Source organism: Pleurodeles waltl, chromosome 3_2 (genome assembly GCF_031143425.1).
Source record: "Pleurodeles waltl isolate 20211129_DDA chromosome 3_2, aPleWal1.hap1.20221129, whole genome shotgun sequence".
Taxonomy (NCBI): Eukaryota; Metazoa; Chordata; class Amphibia; order Caudata; family Salamandridae; genus Pleurodeles; species Pleurodeles waltl.
Window position 1 is genome coordinate 183,181,914 of NC_090441.1, and position 21,490 is coordinate 183,203,403.

Below are 21,490 nucleotides of genomic sequence, written 5' to 3' on the forward strand. Positions count from 1 at the left end.
AAATAAATCTGAAGAGCCTGTATTAATGATTGATATCCCTAGTATTACAAGGGAGGAATGGAACACTTGCATGGAAAATGACCATACTCTATTAAATGTGAAAGTAAGGATAGTCCAAGGATGGCCCCCAAAGTCTAATGGCTTAGATCAGGATCTAAAACATTTTTGGGCTGTGAGACAAGAATTAAGTATTGTTGACGACAAAGTCATGAGAGGGGAAAGGATAGTACCACCGAAGGGCTTGTGGGATAGGATTACGGATTTGGCCCATGAAGGTCACTTAGGTAGAAGCTTAACAAAGGCTAAAGTCAGGGCCACGTACTGGACCGCATTGTGTACATGGACCGCATTGTGGAAAATAAAGTCAGGGATTGTTTGACTTGTGCCATGAGCGACAAAAGCAAGAATACCAGGTGCGTACCACTATCCCCGTGAGTGTGCCATCCAAACCTTGGGATAAACTGGGTCTCGACATTATTGGTCCATTAAAACTTTCCATGTGGGCTGGTAAATTTATGTTAGTACTGGTGGACTATCACTCTCATTGGATCACCATCAGAGTAGTTAGCAGCATCACAACCCAATCTCTAGTGAATTTCTTAACCGATACATTCATGACAGAAGGTGTGCCTAGCACTATAGTAACAGACAACGGGGTCCAATTCACTTCTGAGGAAATGCGTGAGTTTTTACAAAGGTTGTCTATCATACATCACAAAACAGCATTGTATTGCCCTAGAGCAAACGGTTTGGTGGAACGCATTAACCGTATGATCAAAGAGTGTATGCAAACCGCACACATATCAAGGAGTCCTCCTGATAAAGCACTTCAAAAAATGATTTGGTCCTATCACACAAACCCTAATTCAGTTACCAAGGTATCACCCTTCTTAGCGCTCAAAGGGAGGTTACCAGGCACCAAATTGACCCCCAACTGGCTGGGTGGAGGAGAGCCAAAATGGGTTCATAGAGATAAAATGAAGAATCAAGTCAAAACACATCAGGAAGGGTACAAGAAAAGATATGACCAAAAGCATGGTTCCAAGTTAGGAAGATGGAATGTAGGCGATCGGGTAATGGTTAAACTACCAGACACTCGCCAAGGGTGTGAATCTAAATTCTCCAAACCTATAAAAATAACAGAGGTGAAGAAAAATGTAGTAACATTAGAGGATGGCAGAACGTGGAGCATGGATAGATTAACACCCCATTGTCCATCTCAGAAGTATTCAGGTATGGATGGAAAGCCAAAGGATGTATTGAAATATGATGGGAACAATCGCAGAGCCAGGGCTCGTGCAGTTCCTGTCTGGCACAAAGATTACACGCTCACTTGATTTCCCAACAGGATATTACTTTCAAACATTCTATGAAAGTCTTTTATGGGAAGGAGAAGTGTTGTAATTTATCATAAGTAATGTTTTGTATAAAATGTACATTCTCTATTTTCCCCTTACTTTCATTGTGTACCCACCTGCCCATAGGGATCCAAGTGTAACATTCCATTCCTCCCCATTTTCCCCTTGTCTTCCCAGTTGGTTCCTACCAGCATTCTATAACTGTTCCTGTGACAGTTGACAGCTGTGAAGAGAAATGCTCGCTACCGGTTGTGGCTGGAGGCTGTTGTTAATTCATCTTGCCAATAAATTATTTCTTAAAGAACATCATCGGAGTTAAGGAACATTTATAATAGTAAGTATGCCCCTTTTTCTAGCCACTAACCCACTAGTCCCTCCCGCAATTATTACTAAGTAGTAAATTTACAAATGTGAGGAGCTCCCCATTGAAAAGATAGACACTTGTAGGATTGTGAATGGTATTTTGTAGTATTACAATTGTGGTGCTACTAAAATACTACAAAATGCAGTTTGTGAATAGTGTCCTTGATGTCTCGGTTTACATTTAACAATATGCCAAATGGAGAAAAGACCATCACAATAATACTAGCACAGCCCTGAAATGGACTTCACCCAGATCCAAGTACCCAAACAAATCTGGATGCCTTTCAGAAAAAAACTGAGGCTTTTCCTTCCTACCGAGACTATCCAAGCTCCAAACATTAGACAGGTTCCTCTGAACTCAGCTTCATTCTTGTTGAATACTGAATCTGAATATCACTCATAGACACTGTTTCAATAAATTCCAAATACAATGTAATACATATAATTGGACAAAACATTAGATAAAGTTTGTGTAAATGTTTTTTCGGTTTGTGTGCCTATTCTTAATTGTTATTTACAGAGTGTCATACTAACAAGACGAAGCATAGGTTTTTTTCATAGCTGATAATGTGGCACCCTGCCATAACAATTACTTCTCAAATGGCACTATGCCATTGGGAATTTCAAGCTCTCATTTAACACTTTATGTATTTTGAAAATGTATTATATATGTATATACGTTAAATAGAAATAATACATTGTTAAGTTAGTGCTGATTATGATTTCGTGCATTTAATGTAATTGTTCTGAGAGAGAAGGATTAATTAATATGGATTAGTAAAGGCAAAAATTGAGTTGCTATTTGTAATGATGGACATGTGCGCATATTAGTTGGATAAATTGGATAGATGGGTGTGAGAGTTTGGAAAGAATGTTTGGAAGTCCATAATAGTCAAAGAGGTTTGGTATAAGTCATGAGGGCAGAGGATGATTTGGAAATATTAAATATTTTTTTAAACCTCCCCCCAACAATTAGTAAAAGAAACTATATATATATATATATATATATATACATCAAAAACGAAGTTGTCCTCATGTGAAAGCGCACTCCCAACAGGTTATATAAACGGGAAGAAAAAGCAAAGCAAGCAACTCACAGTGAATTATTTAAGCAGTTTCATTATTCCAGGCCTTAAGTTATAAAATCATCTCTGGACACGTGTTTCAAGGTCAATCCTTTCTTCAGCAGAGAAAAATATAAAAGTGTTTCACCCTCGTAGGTGCAGCCAGTGCTGGAGGTGTTCCAGGCATTTCTTTCTTACTGAAAAGACCGGCATGGCTTCAGCTTGTCTAATTACAGGCACCTGATTAGTCTCTTTAAATACTAGTCCGCCCCAGTGGGCCTCTCAAGTGAGCAGTGCATGCTGGTTGTGGTGGTCCTGCAATTTTTTCATTTTGCCCCAAGTGGGTTGCTGGAACCAAACGAAATAATGAACCAAAGTGAAAAACCTTTGTAGGCGAATCCAAAGTAAAATTGTCAGATTTGCTGTGAATAACCCAACCTGATTGCTCTTACGTGACAATCCATTTTTAGTCACACAGACCGGCTTCGATGTGCAGTGGTGCTGCCTTCCCGGCTGGACAGGCCGGTTAATTCTCAAAAACGAAGTTGTCCTCATGTGAAAGCGCACTCCCAACAGGTTATATAAACGGGAAGAAAAAGCAAAGCCAGCAACTCACAGTGAATTCTTTAAGCAGTTTCATTATTCCAGGCATTTTACTTTGGATTCGCCTACAAAGGTTTTGCACTTTGGGTCATTATTTCGTTTGGCTCCAGCAACCCACTTGGGGCAAAATGAAATAATTGCAGGACCACCACAACCAGCATGCACTGCTCACCTGAGAGGCCCACTGGGGCAGACTAGTATTTAAAGAGACTAATCAGGTGCCTGTAATTAGACAAGCTGAAGCCATGCCGGTCTTTTCAGTAAGAAAGAGATGCCTGGAACACCTCCAGCACTGGCTGCACCTACGAGGGTGAAACACTTTTATATTTTTCTCTGCTGAAGAAAGGATTGACCTTGAAACACGTGTCCAGAGATGATTTTATAACTTAAGGCCTGGAATAATGAAACTGCTTAAAGAATTCACTGTGAGTTGCTGGCTTTGCTTTTTCTTCCCGTTTATATAACCTGTTGGGAGTGCGCTTTCACATGAGGACAACTTCGTTTTTGATATATATATATACATATATATATATATAAAAATATATATCCAAACGAAAATACTCACCGCACTCTAAAGAATCCCAATGTTGCGTTTTTATTAGAACAATCATCAACCAGGTGGTTGCTGATTGTTCTAATAGAAATGCAACATTGGGATTCTTTGGAGTGCTTTGAATATTTTCATTTTGAAATATAATTATTCCGATGGTGGTCTCCTCTGTCACCAGCACGCCAGCTGAGTGCGCCGCCGAGACTTTTGTTCAGACCTTTTGTGTGTCGTATATATATATATATATATATATAAATATATATATATATACATATATATATATACATAAATAAATATATAGAGACATACCCGCACGTCTAAATATATAGCATTATGCATACATACATACACAGATCAACACATTATAGATATGCAATTTTATGTACAAGGCACAGAATCCGCTATATAAATACCCACAAGTATACACTTGTAGTAAGAGTTATATGCTCAGACATTCACATGCATTGCGCAGAGATAAGTATGTCTTTTTAAGATTTAAATAAAGCAGTAAACACATAGATCGGCCATCCCTATAATCATATTTTCATACTTAGAAATATATATGGATTGTCATAGAAAAAACAAACTCCCAAGTACATAGTAATCTACATTTATGTTGTCTGTATGATATGACATACGTGTATGTTAAGCAGAAACATATAATTACTGTTTCTAATATGATAATATGATGTACACACATATATATAATAATAATATTAATCTATCTCTCTCTATATATCTATATATATATATATGTGTATATATATATATATATATATATATATATGTATACGTGTGTATATATATATATATATATATATATATATATATATATACACACATACATATTTTTATATGTACTTAAAAAAAACAAGGTTGCTCACAAAAAAAACATAGAAATTCAGCAGTTACATTTATGGTTAGCTCAAGTAAGGTATAACTTGCGCCCTAAGGTAACTATAAATCACACCCTCGCCATTCAGTTTTCTCATCAAAAATGTTATTGAAATTGTTGCAGTGATAATATCAATGAAACCATAGAAGGTGTCATCAATGATGTAATATGTGAAATAATTAACTGTGCATGGTGAGAGCGCGAGTTATGGTAATCTTGGGGCACGAGTTACAGTTACTTCAGTTAACCATAACTATAACTGCTGAATTTCTATGGTTTTGTGCAACTAACTATAATGTCCTTGTAGCCTTGTTTTTTTTCAGTGAATTTCAATGGTTTTTTTTGCGTGCACAGTAACCCCTTCGCAGCCAAGGACATAACAGTTATGTCCTTGGCTCCGGCGCTGAGGCGCCAAGGATGTAACCGTTATGTCCTGGAACTGGCTCATGGGGGGAGCGAGAGCCTTGCCTCGTCGCCCTCACTGCTGTGGCGTCTGATGACATCAGCGCGCTATTGCGTTTCTCCTCTGATCACGTGGCGGGGCCGAGAAAGGCATCAAAGGAAGGAAAGACCTTTCCTTTCCTTTGATGCCTTTCTCAGCATTTCTGCTGCCCCATCGCGATGCGATCAGGCAGCAGAAATGCCCACTAGACACCAGGGAGTTTTTTTGTTGTTATTGACATGAGGGGAGCGGCTCCTGGGGCAAGGGCCGCTCCCCAGGGGGCCGAATTATTTTTAGGTAATTTCTGCCCCCCCCAGGGTAAGATCGGCCTAATATCATTAGGCCGATCTGCTTCCAAGGGGGGCAGAAACCACTAGACACTAGGGATTTTTATTTTTTTGCATCGATTTCACACAAGGGGAGCAACCCCTTAGGCAAGGGTCGTTCCCCTGGGGGGCAAATTTATTTTAGGCCTTTTATGCCCCCCTTGGGGGCAGATCTGCCTATTTTTATTAGGCCGATCTGCCCCAAACAACTAGGCATCAGGGATTTTTTTGTGCCAATTTCACTCAAGGGGAGCGACCCCTTAGGCAAGGGTCGCTCCACTGCAGGGGGGGGGGTTGGGGGAAGGGAATTTATTTTAGGCCATTTCTGCTACCGTTGGGGGCAGATCGGCCTATTTCTATGAGGCCAAACCACTTAGGCACCAGGGGTTGGTGTGTGTGTTTTGTTTGGGGGGCAGCCCCTTGGGCAAGGGTCGCTCCCCATGGAGGCACATTACTGTTGCCCATATCTCCCCCCCCCCTTGGAGGCAGCTCATCCTATTTTTGGAAGGCCCATCTGCCCCCAAGGGGGCAGAAAGCCTACCAGAGACCAGGGAAGATTTATTTTCTGAAATAAGAGGGGCCAAAGTTGTTCTGCCCACCAGTGGGCAGATAGGGCAATTACCCCTGATCCACACCCCGGGGGCAGGAAGTCTACTAGATGCCAGGGAATAAATAAATAAAAGAAAATAGTGGGGTGGTGGCTGCCAACCAGTAAGGGCCTGGATTTGCCCCCACCTCAACTGAAAGGGGTAACAGTCTTTTAGCTCTCCCCCTGCACACTAAAACATCTTATCCCACGGCAAGCAAGAGGACATTGGATTATTTGGGGTTTTGGTTTTACATTTGGGCCATTAGAGCTTGGCTAACTCTCAAAATCATCCCACTTGGAATGGAGAGGGCTGCACTTTTTGGGCTTTGGGACGCTGCCATGTACAAAAATCCACAACACCTAGACACATCTGAAAACTAAACATCTGGGTGAGTCCAGGGTGGTGTGCTTCACATACACCCCGCACCATTTTCTTTCAGACAATGCCCTGCAAACCTCCAACTTTGCTGGAAAACACATATTTTTTCCCCATCTTTGTGATGGAACCTTCCGGAATCTGCAGGAATCCACAAAATTCCTACCACCCAGCATTGTCTCATCTATACCGATAAAAATTGTGCCCCACTTGTGAGCCTAAAAATGTTTTATCTCCAACTGTCCTTTTGGACACGCTTTCGATCTCCCTCAGTTTCGACATGCTTTTGGCTCTTCCCTGTCAGACACTTGGCCCACCTACACGAGTGAAGTATCATTTTTACCGAGAGACTGAGGGGAACATTGAGTGGTAGGAAATTTGTCCCGGTGCAGTGATCCCACACAGAAATGTAGGAAAAATGTGATTTTTTTTTGCTGAATTTGAGCTTTGGTGAGAATTCTGGGTAAGAACACACTAGGAGTTTCCCTAGGTGCCAGCTAATCTAGAGGCCAAAATCCACAGCTTGGCACTTTTAAAAAAACAGCTCTGTTTTCTTTGGGAAAATGTGATGTGTCCACATTGTGTTCACAGCAAAGCCCTGGGGAGGTGGTGGTCCCTAGGGCAGTCCCCAGGGCAGCGGGGAACACGGGGCCCCCCATACAAATAATAAACCCAGGGGGGTCCCTGGGGCAGAGGGGGCCATACGGCCCCCGCAAATAAATTACATTTTGCCTTGGGGGTGGTGCTCCCCAGGGTGCAGGGGACCAAAGGCCCCCCACCTATTATTATATGAATGCCCAGGGGGGGTTGTGGTCCCTGGGGCAGCAGGATGGTGCCTGGCAGCTCCACCCCTTAAATTAACACAAAGCCCTGGGGAGATGGTGATCCCCAGAGCAACAGGGTGGCACGCTGTCCCCTTGCATACAAATAGTGAGCCTCGGGGAGGTGGAATCCCCAGGGCAGCGGGAGGGGGCCAAGAGGCCGCCCCCCACTTTTGTTTTTACACAGAAGCCCCCGAGACTTGGCCTACCCGGGACATGATAATAACAGAGGATGGGAGACTGCGCTTTGATTTTTAAAAATGTATTTTATGGCGGATCCGCGGATCCACGGATCCGGCGTGTTTCCCCTCATAGAATTTAAAAAAATGCTTTTTAGCCCTGGGGGGTCCCTTTAGGACCCTAGCACCAGAGCTAAGGGGTCAGGATGTCCGTACCCTGGCCCCTTTTCTTTTTTTTGGGACTCAACTTCAGCTTCAGTCCCAAGGTGGCTGACAACACTTCAACAACTTCTGTTGTTGAAGTGTTATCAGCCAATCAGATCTCTGCACTGGATTGGGAGGGGTTGCAGTTCCTTCGGGTCCCTAGATATACAAATTTGGGTTTTCTTTAATTTCTCTAAAACTACTGAATGGAATTACACCAAAACAAATAAAAAGGTCGCTTTCTGGACCAGGACCTACCTTTCTGCCAAATTTGGTGAAATTCAGTTCAGTAATTTTTGCACTATCACTGTTCAAAATCCCTATGGAAAAATGAATGTGAAAAACTTGTTTCGGGACCTCCCTTTTTTCTCACCCCAAAACTTTCCAGGCAGCAGCTGACGGACCTGCACATTTTTTGGGGAAAGTCTTGTGAAGGTTTGTCAAGCGGCGCCAAAGATATAGGCAAGTACAAAACACTTTTTATATTGAAACTAGGTCCTAGTTATAACCACCTAATGGCAACTATGTAGTTATAACTAGGACCTAGTTTCACTAGGTAGGTGAATAGATATATTCACTTTAAAAAAAATACACACATATATATATAGATAGATAGATAGATAGATAGATAGATAGATAGATAGATAGATAGATAGATAGATATATTCACTGAAAGAAACAAAGGTTACAAGGACGTTATAGTTAGGTTATGAATCTACTCATACACAACCATTAAAATTCAGCAGTTCTAATTCTGCATACCGAAAGCTAGCTTTCTGCTAAATTTGGTGTAATTCTGTCCAGCAGTTTAGGCTGTAGTCGAGTCTAAAGATCCTATGGGAATTATCATGGGAAACTCAACTTTTGTGACACCCCCTTTTTCTCGGTCCCCGCTTGACGGATCAACCTGAAACTTCCCATGTGCAACAAGAATCACGGTGGCACTTTTTTTGAGAAATTTCGTGAAGATTTGTCAAATGGTGTCAAAGATATAGGAAAGTCAACAAACACTTTTTCTATGGAAACATGGCCCTAACTACCCCAGTAGGTAATATATATATTTATATATAAGTGTGTATATATATATATATATCTATATATATATATATATAATATCATTATGTATATAATATTATTATATCTATTTATATTAAATATCACAGGTAGGTAATATATATATATATTACCTACTGGCAGTCACCACTTGGTAGTTATAGTTAGGACCATGTTTCCACAAAAAAAGCATTTGTTGACCTGCTTTCAGTGCATCCATGGATCTGCTGTGGCTCCTGCAGATTTTCTTTTTTTGTTTATGCATTTTTGCTTTGGGGGGTTTCTCTGGGACCCCAGCACCAGAGCTAAGGGGCCAGGTTGTTTCTACTCCTGCTCCTTTTCCAATATTTTGTAGCTACCAGCACTACCTTGTTGAAGTGTTGTCAGCTAATCAGATCTCACCACAAGATCGGGAAGGTTCGCAGAGCCTATGCATCCCTTTATATACACATTTTGGTTTTCTCAAATTACTAAAAAACTACTGAATGGATTTTACAAAAAGATTGCTTTCTGGACCAAGAGCTACCTTTCTGCCACATTTGTTGTAATTCCATCCAGTGGTTTGGGCGTTAAGGCTGTTCAAAATCCTTGGGGAAAAAGCATTTTAAATCCCTGTTTTTCTCGCACACACTTGATGAATCCCCCCAAAACTTTCCAGACAGAAGCTCATGTGAGCGTTGAATTTTTGGGAAAATTTCATGAAGATTTGTCATTTGTCATGTTTGTAGAAAAATACAAGTTCTCCAGAAGAGCTTGTGAGTACCCGCATTTGTCTTCTTTTCTGCTGGGAGATGTTGGTATAATTAAGCAGGCGGGCTCACCTGCTGCAGAAGGCACCCCCAACTAAGAGCGCCAGTATGACCCAAATAGAGATAAGGTTACTAAGATAGATAGATAGATAGATAGATAGATAGATATTGGAAGGAATGGTACAGCTTTAATTAGTAATATAATAGTTAAATGTCTACACGAACACAACATACAAGAGAAATTAAAGCAACCTATAAAGCCATACAGGTAGGACATACAGATTACATTGCTTTACCAGTATAAATGTAGTCCCCAAAACACATACAAGCATGCCATACAGAAATGCAGTTGTAAATGTATTTAATTGCATTCATATTGTAAAGAACAGGTGGACCACTCTTTACTTTCATTTGCTCGGAGGTCGCAGGCAGTTGCAAGCAAGGAAATCTGCAATCATGTGCAAAGGTGTTATAAGTACTCAGCACCCCTGGTAAGAGATTATTCATATAAAGATAACACAACCAAAAGCCTTCCGCCTCTTCCTGACCCAGCTCTCAACTGTCACCACAGAACATCTCTACCATTTATGCGGCCTCCTGCATTCTTATATGTATAGCATTCTATAACTGAAAAAGGCAACAGACTGCTGCATAACCCAAAGCCCACAACAGAAGCCTTTGCTTTATTTTTCACCAATGTGGCAGCCGCTATCCTTGCTCTGGCTCTGCATTGCCATCTACATGTTAACTGTAGGCCAGATGTATCTGTGCTGCTTGGCACCAGAGTGGCTTTTGAGGCTCACTCTGATGGTGTTAGACACCTATAAGACAGATACAGGAAGGGAAGCTTTCTTCCTCTCGATTGTATACCGACTTCTGAGAACTTTCAGTCCGCAGGAGCTGTACATCTGCGTGTTTCATTTCGGCGGTGCTGCTCCAGCTCTTTGATACCTCTTTCATATGGCGCTTCCTCTCTCATATGGTATTACCACTCTCGTATGGAGCTGCCTCACTCGTATGGTATTACCACTCTCATATGGAGCTGCCTCTCTCGTATGGCGATATCTCTCTCATATAGTGCCATCTCTCCTGAATGACGCTGTTTTGGTGTTATTTGTCACATATGGCACTACTTCTCTTGTATGCTGCTACCTATCATATAGACAGTTGCTTTACAAGAGCTTGCCAATGCTCCAACTGACATGTATGAACTCCTTCTTAATTGCATTCATGTACAGTACTTCAAAGTTTCAAGTGCTCCTTTACTGCTTTCCCTCTGCTTCAAACTCAAATCCATATTGTTGTGCTTATTTAAAAAGAAATGTGTTGTCAATAACAATAGATCCTTTGTAGGTTATAAGATAAAGGTTTATCCAGCTTAGTTACAGGTTACATGTAGTGCCCCTCAGGAGAAGCATCCTTGCTGCCCAGCCCACTCTCACCAGCTGACATCCACCAATCAGTCATTCATCAACATTCCGTGACCTCACACATACACTGGTTGAGCAGCGGGGAACTGGTAACCATGGAGACTATGCATAGTAGCCATTAACAAGGCATAATAAAATGCTTTGTTTAGCTCCATCACCCAGGAAGGGCATTGTTTTACAAACCAGAAAGCCAGGGCTCTCCCCCAGGTTTATATATTGCCTGTCTGGAAGTGGCAGGCTTGATGGAACCAGTCAAGCACTATGCCAGTTAGGTTAGCTTTTGCAGGGGGCACCTCTAATGTGACCCCTGGGTGCATTTAGGGTTAAAGGCAATACTGGTACCAGTTTGGATTTAATATTCTGAGTTCTTTGATACCAAACAACCCAGGGTGTAGAGTGGCCATCATGTAACTGGGGAACTCGTGTTTCACCAGTGTCCAGTACATGTTCTTAAAATGGCTGCTCTGTTCACTCACTATGTCCCAGGTTTGCAAGGACACAGTGGGGGCATATTGCTCATGCAATTATGCCCTCACAGATAGTAAGGTGCACCCTGCCTTAGGGCTAGAAGGCCTGCTAGAGGGTTGACTTACACATAAGATATGTAGTGTAGGATGGACGGGGCACACAGGGAGTGTGCCATGTCGAGTTTGTCTTTTTAGGTTTGCGCCAGTAAACTCAGCTTGCAGTGGCAGTGCTGGGTGCATCTGAGTGTAGGACCCTAGAGGGTGGCACAATCAGTGCTGCTGCCATCGGGGGCCCACTTATAATATCCAATGCCCTGAGTACTGGGGTACCCATTTACTAGGAACTTACATTGATATATAACAGTGTATTCAATTGTGCTAAGCATCACAACAGATTTAGGGAGAGAGCTCTGGCCAAAGGAACCTGGTTAGCAGGGGCCCTGGGCACTACAACTTCTAGGACACATCAACATCAGGCAAAAATGGGGGGGGGGCCTAACCATGCAAAAAGAGACATCCTCTCACACTTATCTCACCTAGAGCAGCCCGAGTGCCACGCTGAGGCTTGATCAGGCAACGTTCTAGCAGTTGACTTTTTCACACTCCCCTGTGGCTCTCTCCCTCATTATAGACTGTGACATTTGCAGGCTGGTGCCCTCCCTCCATTATTGCTCTCCCCTCCACTGCCCTATGAAAATGGAGGCCACCTGCTGCCTCAACCAGTGATTACCTGAGGCAGCCATGATAGAGCAGGCTCCGCCCCCCTCATCATCAGCAACTCATCAGTGGAAGGGTTAGGACTCTTCCCCTCCTCATGCCTGCAGCCTGATTGCTGGCAGCCTGAACGCTGGCACCCTGCCGCCAGCGCATAATGTACAGGAGCAACAAGCACTGTAGCTGTGCTGCTGCCCACTATCATTGCTGCTGAACCAGCTCAATTGATCAAGTGGAACACAGAAACAGGATCATGGGAAGAGTGCCCTTACTACTCTGCAACTAGAGTTACAAGTATGTTGGAGCACTACCTACACATTTCTCCAGCCCACCCACCCACCCAGGCTATTCTGGACCCGGGTGCTGAGCCACACCTAGGATTGAACAGTACTCCATGTGCACAATGTCTCATGAATAGTGTCCCCTGAGGCTACCCCACAGCCTTGCCAACTGGCGCAGCACAATGCCAACACGGTCCACCACAAGCAAGACAGAATGACTAATGTGGTACACAGCACCCCAGGGGGTGGCACAAATGAATCACTGGAGACCACTCTGGCGGAACACTCATGCAGATTCAATGAAATTCTCACAGCAGTGTCAGATAGCAAAACCATCCTGGAACCCAAGATCAACGCCTTGCGAATTGACATGGGCCTTATGAGGTGGGACCACAAGAAGCTAAAGGAACGAGTGGAGTCCACAAAATGTGATCTGATATGCCTTACCCGATCAATCGCTGATGCAAGAGCACATATTGAGGCCCTGCAGGGAGAAGTAGAGTTTCTCTGAAGGCGTGCGGATGACCAGAAGGACAGATCCTAGCACAATAACATACAGATTGTGGGCCTACGAGAGCACATAGAGGACCCCAGTATGGAACTCTATCTTGAGGAATGGTTCTCTACAACCATCTTGCATAAAAGTTTACATATAAGATAAGGGTTTTCAGTCAGTTCTCAACATCCTCGTTTGTTACTGTGTCATTCACATTTTAATTCTGCCCAATATGGCATACACTATCGGGCAGTAGGTCCTCCCACTTTAGTGTTTGGCTAGCTTCACTGTGAGTGACAGCATTCTGCCTTTTCAAAAGGAGCACATCCACACACAAAGTAGTTCCCTAAAGTGCCAAGGAGTACTCCTGCAATGTGTATTCCTTAAACCCAACATATACCTTTGTTCTTAGCCATATTTTTTTGATGGTAGACCATGAGCTTACCTAACAAGATTCTTTCTACGAAAACTATGTCAAAACAAAACCAGGAAATATGCCAGACCTGTTGGCTTTGCCAGTGTTTCTTATATTTGCGATTAGCATGAAAAATGAGTTTTTTTTCCAAACAAGTAAATGTTTACTAGAAATAATGAGTGAATAACAGGACTAATTGGCTTTCTGTAGTAAAAGTAAGAGAAACATCTTTCATCATGTAGTTCCAAAGTAGCAGTTTTTGTGAAAGCATGTTTTTCTTTGTTAAAAAAAAAAAAAAAAAGAAATTCCGTCTGTAAAGGTGAGAGCTGACCTCTCCAAGAAACACTTAAAGTTGGCCATGATTGCAATTGGAATGTGAGGTTATTTTTACTTTTCAAGACAGTGCAGGTTACTAAAGCAAGGAAGATGGTTAAGCTTAACAGAGCTGCTTGGAACTGTCATTTTATGAATATCCAGTCATGCTTACAGACTACATTGTGAAAAGGAAATCAAGGAGAGACCAGTGCTGCCATTGAGATCCACAGTTTACAGGAATGAACATAAAAAACAGACGGAGAATAGGCTTTTCATTACTCAGAAATTATGTGATATGTGTAAAATGTGGGTTTTGAAATCCCTGTGCATGCAATGAAATTTAATGTGTTATGAAATGGGCCTCCCAAAGTACTAACATGTCAGGTTTTTTAGATTCATACTTCTGTGATTTCATTAAATGCTTGGATATAATTTGGGCTTTTATTTGAAGTGATGCAGCCCCTAGACAGTTTCAATACTATGTTAACTCTGTAGTCAATATGTAGAACTTTACTTTCTAATCAATATGCTTGCCTTTCTCTTCCATGTTTACACCTTCCCGAATCTGCTAAAGGACACGTTCCTAACATTTGTTCCTATCATTCTGTATTTTTGTTGATTATTCCTGCTTTTGTTTTTTAGTCTGATCCTCCTGAAATGAGAACCAGAGATGGGAACCTGGCATCACCTCCTAAGGCAAAAGAATGGGCTAGCTTCTGAGAATTCTTCTACTGAATAACCTATTGTGAAGTAGTTGAATTAAGACGAAGTGATGTGGTGTGATGTTTCATATGCAGATCCGTGCCCCAGTCCTGCACCTTGCTGGTAGAACTGCCTTCAGCTCTGTCTAGGTTACAGTGAGAGGCATTGGGATTGATAATCAGATCATATTCCTCACCAAGGTGTTACAGCAGCCAAGAGTTTGACCTGACTTCCTTCTTTTCGGAGAGCTGTTGAATTATATGTTTACTCCCAATTCCTTTGCAGGTCCATGGTACTTTGATACTGTACATCAGATTACTGAATGATTTGTCGGTTTATGCTTCCTTTGAAAATTAAGTTTCATGTTTTCATGTTCTAAATTACAAATAAATGTACTGTTTTCATAATTGTGGCTATTATGAAATTCACAAAACAATTGAATCCTCAGAAATTTACAGTTGTACACACTATACACAATAGGAACACTGCAAGGCCTTGCACACAAATAAACATAACACTTTTAGAGAACGTTTTCTTATTCAATGCTGCTGATACATCAAGCACATCTGCTCTTTGATACATGCAGGAAACAGATAAATCTGATTAAGCAAAATTAGTACTCACAGACTCAGTTACACTGCACATTTTTGTAAACTCTTCCTCTACAAGGACACGAGTATAAGAAAGAAAACATTATTGTTAGTAATTTAATTTACACATTTCAGAATGGTATTTTCAATTTGTCACTATTCAGAATAGTATTTTGAATTTGACTGCATGTGATTTTACTCTGAAGGCTTATGGTTTCAAGATACATACATATGCTTCTAGGCAATGATTCATATCGTATTATGCCTACATTCTAACTGTAGAAAAAAAATTAAAACATTGTGATATTATTTTATTTTTCCTTGTGAAAAAGATTGTTTTGAAAGTATGTCTTGGCACAAAACTAGATTTGATAGATTATGCAGATTGGCAAATTGAAGAGTTTAGTGCAACCTAAATTCCAAAAGAGGTATTTTAATCTCAAGCTGCAAGAAAATCATTTTTTGCCCATCAGAAGAGCTTATTTTTCATATGAGAGTGAAAGACTTTCAAAGACTGGATTTCCTACTGACTTGGGTGCCCTGTTGCGCAAATATCTCTATTTTTTAAACGAGCAACGTGGAATGCAGTTATCTACAGAGAAGCAGAGCCATAAAAGTGGCATTCTAGTTTTGAAGCAACTATCTGTGAGCACTTGACTTTTGACAATCTACAAGCAAAGGAACTGTCTCAGAACAATAAGTTGCACTAACCTGCTGCATTGCAGTTGTCCATCCTGAAGCATGCAGAAGTTGATAGGTCATAAAAATCCCCAAATACTAATCTACCAGCAGGGCCAAAAACCTGCTCTTAGCAGAGTAAGGCCACAAGACATCTCTTCTTCATTGGATTCCATCAACAGCAAGGATGCGCTTCATCTGCTCCAGCGACATCGGAAAATGTGTGCTTTCTCTGCTCCATTCAAATATAGAGCTGTGTGATCTAATCCAGCAGCTCCTATTCTATTTGCTCCACAATGTTTTCACAAATCATCACAATGTTTAACCTTCAAATTAAGTGGCAAGCTCATGTCCACATCATAAAAGAAAGAAAGAAATGTAACCAGATTGCATTCCTACGCACAAAAGTAATTGGACCTGTGTCTTTCTGTTTTTCCACCCAGTCAAAGTAATAATAAAATGAAAAATAAATAAGAAAATGTTGTTTTTTAATGTATCTTTCTTATCAGGTGGGGGGGTGTTGTAAGGAAGATGTCTTCCAATGCAGAGACCCCTTTTTCATTTCAGTTCGACAACATTTTCTTTAACATGTGACAAATTATGAATTGCTGTCTCATCAAATACAAGTTTCTGACATGCTTTTATTCTGTAAATATATAATGAATATGTCTGATAAGCAAATTCAATCACAAACACATTCAGTGATAATTTAGCGACCATTTAGCTTAAAAATTACTCCAAGGATGTCATAAATCTTATGACTGTTTCTCTCCATATTTCCATTGTTTTATCTATTTTAATCACTTGCTTTTAGGCTTCTTTCTTTAGTTTTGGGTTTCTAAACACATATAGGTACCATTTTAGCTATAGTCTCCCATTTTAGTAAGCCTGTTTGCCTTTGGCACGGAATTCATCTAGGTAATTAAGGCTGCCATCTTAGACCATGGAAGCTGCCATCTTTAAAAATACAGGCTGCCATTTTTTCTAAAATAATGCATGATCATCAGCATGTCTGCCTTTTACTCAGATGTCGTCTGCGCCTAACTTTCCAAGAACTGTGATACAGATCCAGACATCAATAAAACACACAGTGCAACATCCTTCTGGGATAGGTGCCTTTTTCAAATTCATGTAACAAACATAGCCCAAATAATGTAGTTTATATTGATGTATTTTTACCTCATTAGTACATTCACTGATGTATATGATTATGTCAAAAGTTTATAAGATACAATATAGAAGGGCTACCACTTGACCACTTATTCAGGAGAGAAACGTCACCTGGCCCGCACAGGATCCATGATGAGCATGGGACCAGATTCCATCTTGACCAAAGAAGCCTCCAGTAAGACTCACCAAGGCTCTGCAAAGCATTCCATTCTACCTTCATGAACTGGTGCCTGGATTGTGTTATCTCTACCATACAATCTCCTAGCTCTTGGCCTTGTGCTTGAAGTAGCTAACAAGCTTTTTGAAGCAGACAACAAACCCTGTTGTCCAGGTATGCACAACACCTCTGAAACACAGGCTTATTATTTATTAATCTTCTGGAACTAGCATAGCACTTAGATATACCACAATGAGGGTTTAAGGGCTAGAAATTGTGATTACCAATTTTCCCTTTTTTACTTTTATTGAAAGGCTTAGCTGCTTTATGTTATCGTTTGTGATATTATCATAATTATGGGCACTAGATCTGGCATTTTAAAATAACCAATTTAAATTTATTGAAATACATATTCCATTTCTAGTACTCTTCATTGTGTAAATCATTAATGAACAATCGTTTAGATTACCACTGCTCCCCATTAGTAACCCAAAAGCATTGACACTACCTTGTTTATATATTGGGTGGAGTTCTGCGGAGCCACAATAACCTGCCTTTTAGATTCAGCGTTGGTACATTGTATTAAGTTCACTCGTGTTACCTGTGGTTGCGAATCCAAACCTTGTAGATCTGAGCAAGACTCAATTTATGCAACAGTAGTGACAACATCAAACCACAGGAGATCTAAATTTTAAAGCAACTGGTATAAAAGAGAACAGGTTTGCAGTGTATTATAATTTCATTTGTCACTAGATTCTACTAGCAAAGCGTTGCAATGAGTTACCCACTTAATAATTCATTTTTAGGTTAAGCATAAGCATACGGCCTCTTGTATACTTTTAGTATACTTACTTCTGTGGGCTTAAAGCCATTTCATTTGTTTGTTTCAGTGTCGTTTAAATATCCTTGCTTGCTAGAGGTCAGTCATGCCTCTTTGTCCCTCCTTTTTCTCTTTGGGAGCAGGGACTAACTACTGTATGATTACGCGTTGTTGTGTTTATCTGTTCTTAGGGGGACCTTTTTTTTTGTTTCCTGGTCCTGTGAGTCAATGCGTTTACAATGCTGAGCTTGGACACTGTACAGGCACCCTACTGCTTCATCCCTAGCCCTTAAACCACACTCCCCCACACAGTATTCTTGCTTGGCCTGCCACTCAATTGCCCTCCTCCGCTGTCGCTTGTTAACTCCTGTGCCACTGTGGCTGCTTGCCCCATATCCCCTTGTTTTCTTTTGCCTTGCCACTTCGGCCTCATGGCGGTATGTTGTTTCTTCCTCGTTTTCGGGCATCTTAATGTTTCATTGCAATGTCTGTGGGGTCTTTTTTTGCAGTTTTATGTAGTGCAAACTCGACAAAAAGGTATTGGAGTGCTTTATTTTTATTTTTTGCAGTTTTATATAGCACAAACTCGATACAAAGTTAATACAGCGCTTTGCATGTTTACTGGGTAAATCACATAAGAACACATTCATTTTTGGTAGCAAGGGGAGATTAAGTGAATTGCCAGAATCACAGGATGTTGAGCAAGCGCCAAGACTTGAACCGTGTTCCTCATCTCGAAGGTTGGCAGATCTGGCCCTTCTGCCACATCCTCTCCCCTAGGGTTCTTTGTCTGGTGCATTTTGGGGAAGTCTGGGAATAACTTTTTGTTTTTTTATATAGCACTTGGTAAAACAGGTTCTGTCATTTCAAAGCAGGTGCCATTCTTTCCCATTTTGCTATAATTCATTTGATTCGACCTTGCAGAGATGAAGATGGGAAAAAGCTATGTCAAGATTGTAATCTGTGACATTCTTTTTCTGTCAAGACCTCTGCAGTGGGTGCATTAACCAAATGACTTGAGGAGAGTTTAACACTAGGTGATAAATCTCTGGAGGATCACCAACCAAGCATGTAGATTAGTTCTAGGTAAGAAGATGTTGTAGGAAGTTGGCTCTGTGTATACTATTTCAAAGTAAGAAATAGTGTGCACAGAGCCCAAGGGTTCCCCTTAGAGGTAATATAGTGGCAAAAAAGAGATAAATCTAATGCTCTATTTTGTGGTAGTGTGGTCGAGCAGTAGGCTTATCAGAGGGTAGTGTTAAGCATTTGTTGTACACACAAAGGCAATAAATGAGGATCACACACTCAAAGACAAATTGCAGGCCAATAGGATTTTATATAGAAAAATATATTTTCTTAGTTTATCTTAAGAACCACAGGTTCAAGATTTACAAACAATACTTTAAATGAAAGGTATTTCACTCAGGTATCTTGGGAACTTTGATTATCACAATAGCATGTACAGTTTTGGCAAAAATGGCAATAAGCTATTTTAAAAGTGGACACAGTGCAAAAATCAACAGTTCCAGGGGGAGGCAAGTAAATGTTAAGTTTGCAGGTAAGTAAAACACTGACAGGGTTCAAATTTGGGTCCAAAGTAGCCCACTGTTGGGTTCAAGGCAACCCCAAAGTTACCACACCAGCAGCTCAATAGGTGTGCCCGGTTCCAGTCTGCCAGCAGGTAAGTCCCCTCGACCTCAGAGGGCAGACCGGGGGGTTTTGTAGGGCACCGGGGGGGACACAAGCAGGCACAGAAAGTACACCCTCAGCGGCATGGGGGCGGCCGGGTGCAGAGTGCAAACAGGCGTCGGGTTTTCAATAGTAATCAATGGGGAGACACAGGGTCTCTTCAACGATGCAGGCAGGCACAGGGGGGGGTTCCTCGGGGTACCCACCACCTGGGCTAAGCAGAGGGTCGCCTGGGGGTCGCTCCTGCACTGGAGTTAGGTTCCTTCAGGTCCTGGGGGCTGAGGGTGCAGTGTGGTTTCCAGGCGTCGGGTTCCTTGAAGCAGGCAGTCGCGGTCAGGGGGGCCTCTGGATTTCCTCTGCAGGTGCCGCTGTGGGGGCTCATGGGTGTCAACTCTAGCTACTCACGGGCTCGCAGTCGCTGGGGAGTCCTCCCTGTAGTGTTAGTTTTCCGCAGGTCGAGCCGGGGGCGTCGGGTGCAGAGTGTGTGGTAGGAAAACGTGTGGTCTTTAAAAGTTGCTTCTTTGTTGCAAAGTGTTGCAGTTTCTTGAACAGGGCCGCTGTTCTCGGGAGCTTCTTGGTCCTTTAGATGCAGAGCAGTCCTCTGAGGCTTCAGAGGTCACTGGTCCCTGTTGGATGCGTCGCTGTTGCAGTTTTTCTTGAAGTGGGGAGACAGGCCGGTGAGGCTGGGGCCAAAGCAGTTGTCGTCTTCGTCTTCTCTACAGGGCTTCAGGTCAGCAGTCCTTCTTCATCTTCAGGTTGCAGGAATCTGTCTTCCTCAGTTCTGGGAGCCCCTAAATACTCAATTTAGGGGTGTGTTTAGGTCTGGGAGGGCAGTAGCCAATGGCTACTGGCCCTAAGGGTGGCTACACCCTCTTTGTGCCTCCTCCCTGTGGGGAGGGGGGCACATCCCTAATCCTATTGGGGGAATCCTCCATCTGCAAGATGGAGGATTTTTAAAAGTCAGAGTCACCTCAGCTCAGGACACCTTAGGGGTTGTCCTGACTGGACAGTGACTCCTACTTGTTTTCCTCATTATCTCCTCCAGCCTTGCCGCCAAAAGTGGGGGATGTGGCCGGAGGGGCGGGCATCTCCACTAGCTGGGATGCCCTGTGGCGCTGTAACAAAGGCGGTGAGCCTTTGAGGCTCACCGCCAGTTGTTACAGTTCCTGCCGGGGGAGGTGAGAAGCACCTCCACCCAGTACAGGCTTTGTTCCTGGCCACAGAGTGACAAAGGCACTCTCCCCATGTGGCCAGCAACATGTCTGGTGTGTGGCAGCCTGGCAAAAACTAGTCAGCCCACACTGGAAGTCGGGTATGTTTTCAGGGAGCATCTCTAAGATGCCCTCTGGGTGTATTTCACAATAAAATGTACACTGGCATCAGGGTGCATTTATTGTGCTGAGAAGTTTGATACCAAACTTCCCAGTTTTCAGTGTAGTCCTTATGGTGCTGTGGAGTCCGTGTATGACAGACTCCCAGACCATATACTCTTATGGCTACCCTGCACTTACAATGTCTAAGGTTTTGCTTAGACACTGTAGGGGCATAGTGCTCATGCACCTATGCCCTCACCTGTGGTATAGTGCACCATGCTTTAGGGCTGTGAGGCCTGCTAGAGGGGTGACGTATCTATGCCATAGGCAGTGTGAGGTTGGCATGGCACTCTGAGGGGAGTGCCATGTCGACTTAGTCATTATCTCCCCACCAGCACACACAAGCTGACAAGCAGTGTGCATGTGCTGAGTGAGGAGTCCCCAGGGTGTCATAAGACATTCTGCAGCCCTTAGAGACCTTCCCTGGCATCAGGGCCCTTGGTACCAGGGGTACCAGTTACAAGGGACTTACCTGGGTGCCAGGGCTGTGCCAATTGTGGAGACAAAGGTAGAGTTTAGGGAAAGAACACTGGTGCTGGGGCCTGGTTAGCAGGCCTCAGCACACTTTCAAATCATAACTTGGCATCAGCAAAGGCAAAAAGTCAGGGGGTAACCATGCCA

The 21,490-nt window shown here is 42.4% G+C and overlaps 1 protein-coding gene across 2 annotated transcripts in view; it reads left to right on the forward strand.

Annotated features, from left to right (window-relative positions):
- The window catches only part of LOC138286661 (astacin-like metalloendopeptidase), a 518,669-nt gene extending 502,564 nt beyond the window's left edge, over positions 1-16,105 (forward strand). Inside the window, exon 19 of one of the 2 annotated variants that reach the window (XM_069227126.1) lies at positions 14,333-16,105. In XM_069227126.1, the coding sequence (XP_069083227.1) occupies positions 14,333-14,337 (5 nt within the window). In that variant the 3' untranslated portion in view covers positions 14,338-16,105. The remainder of the gene's footprint in view (positions 1-14,332) is intronic. The other variant, XM_069227127.1, reaches the window with a different exon arrangement.
- The last annotated feature ends 5,385 nt before the right edge of the window (positions 16,106-21,490 follow it).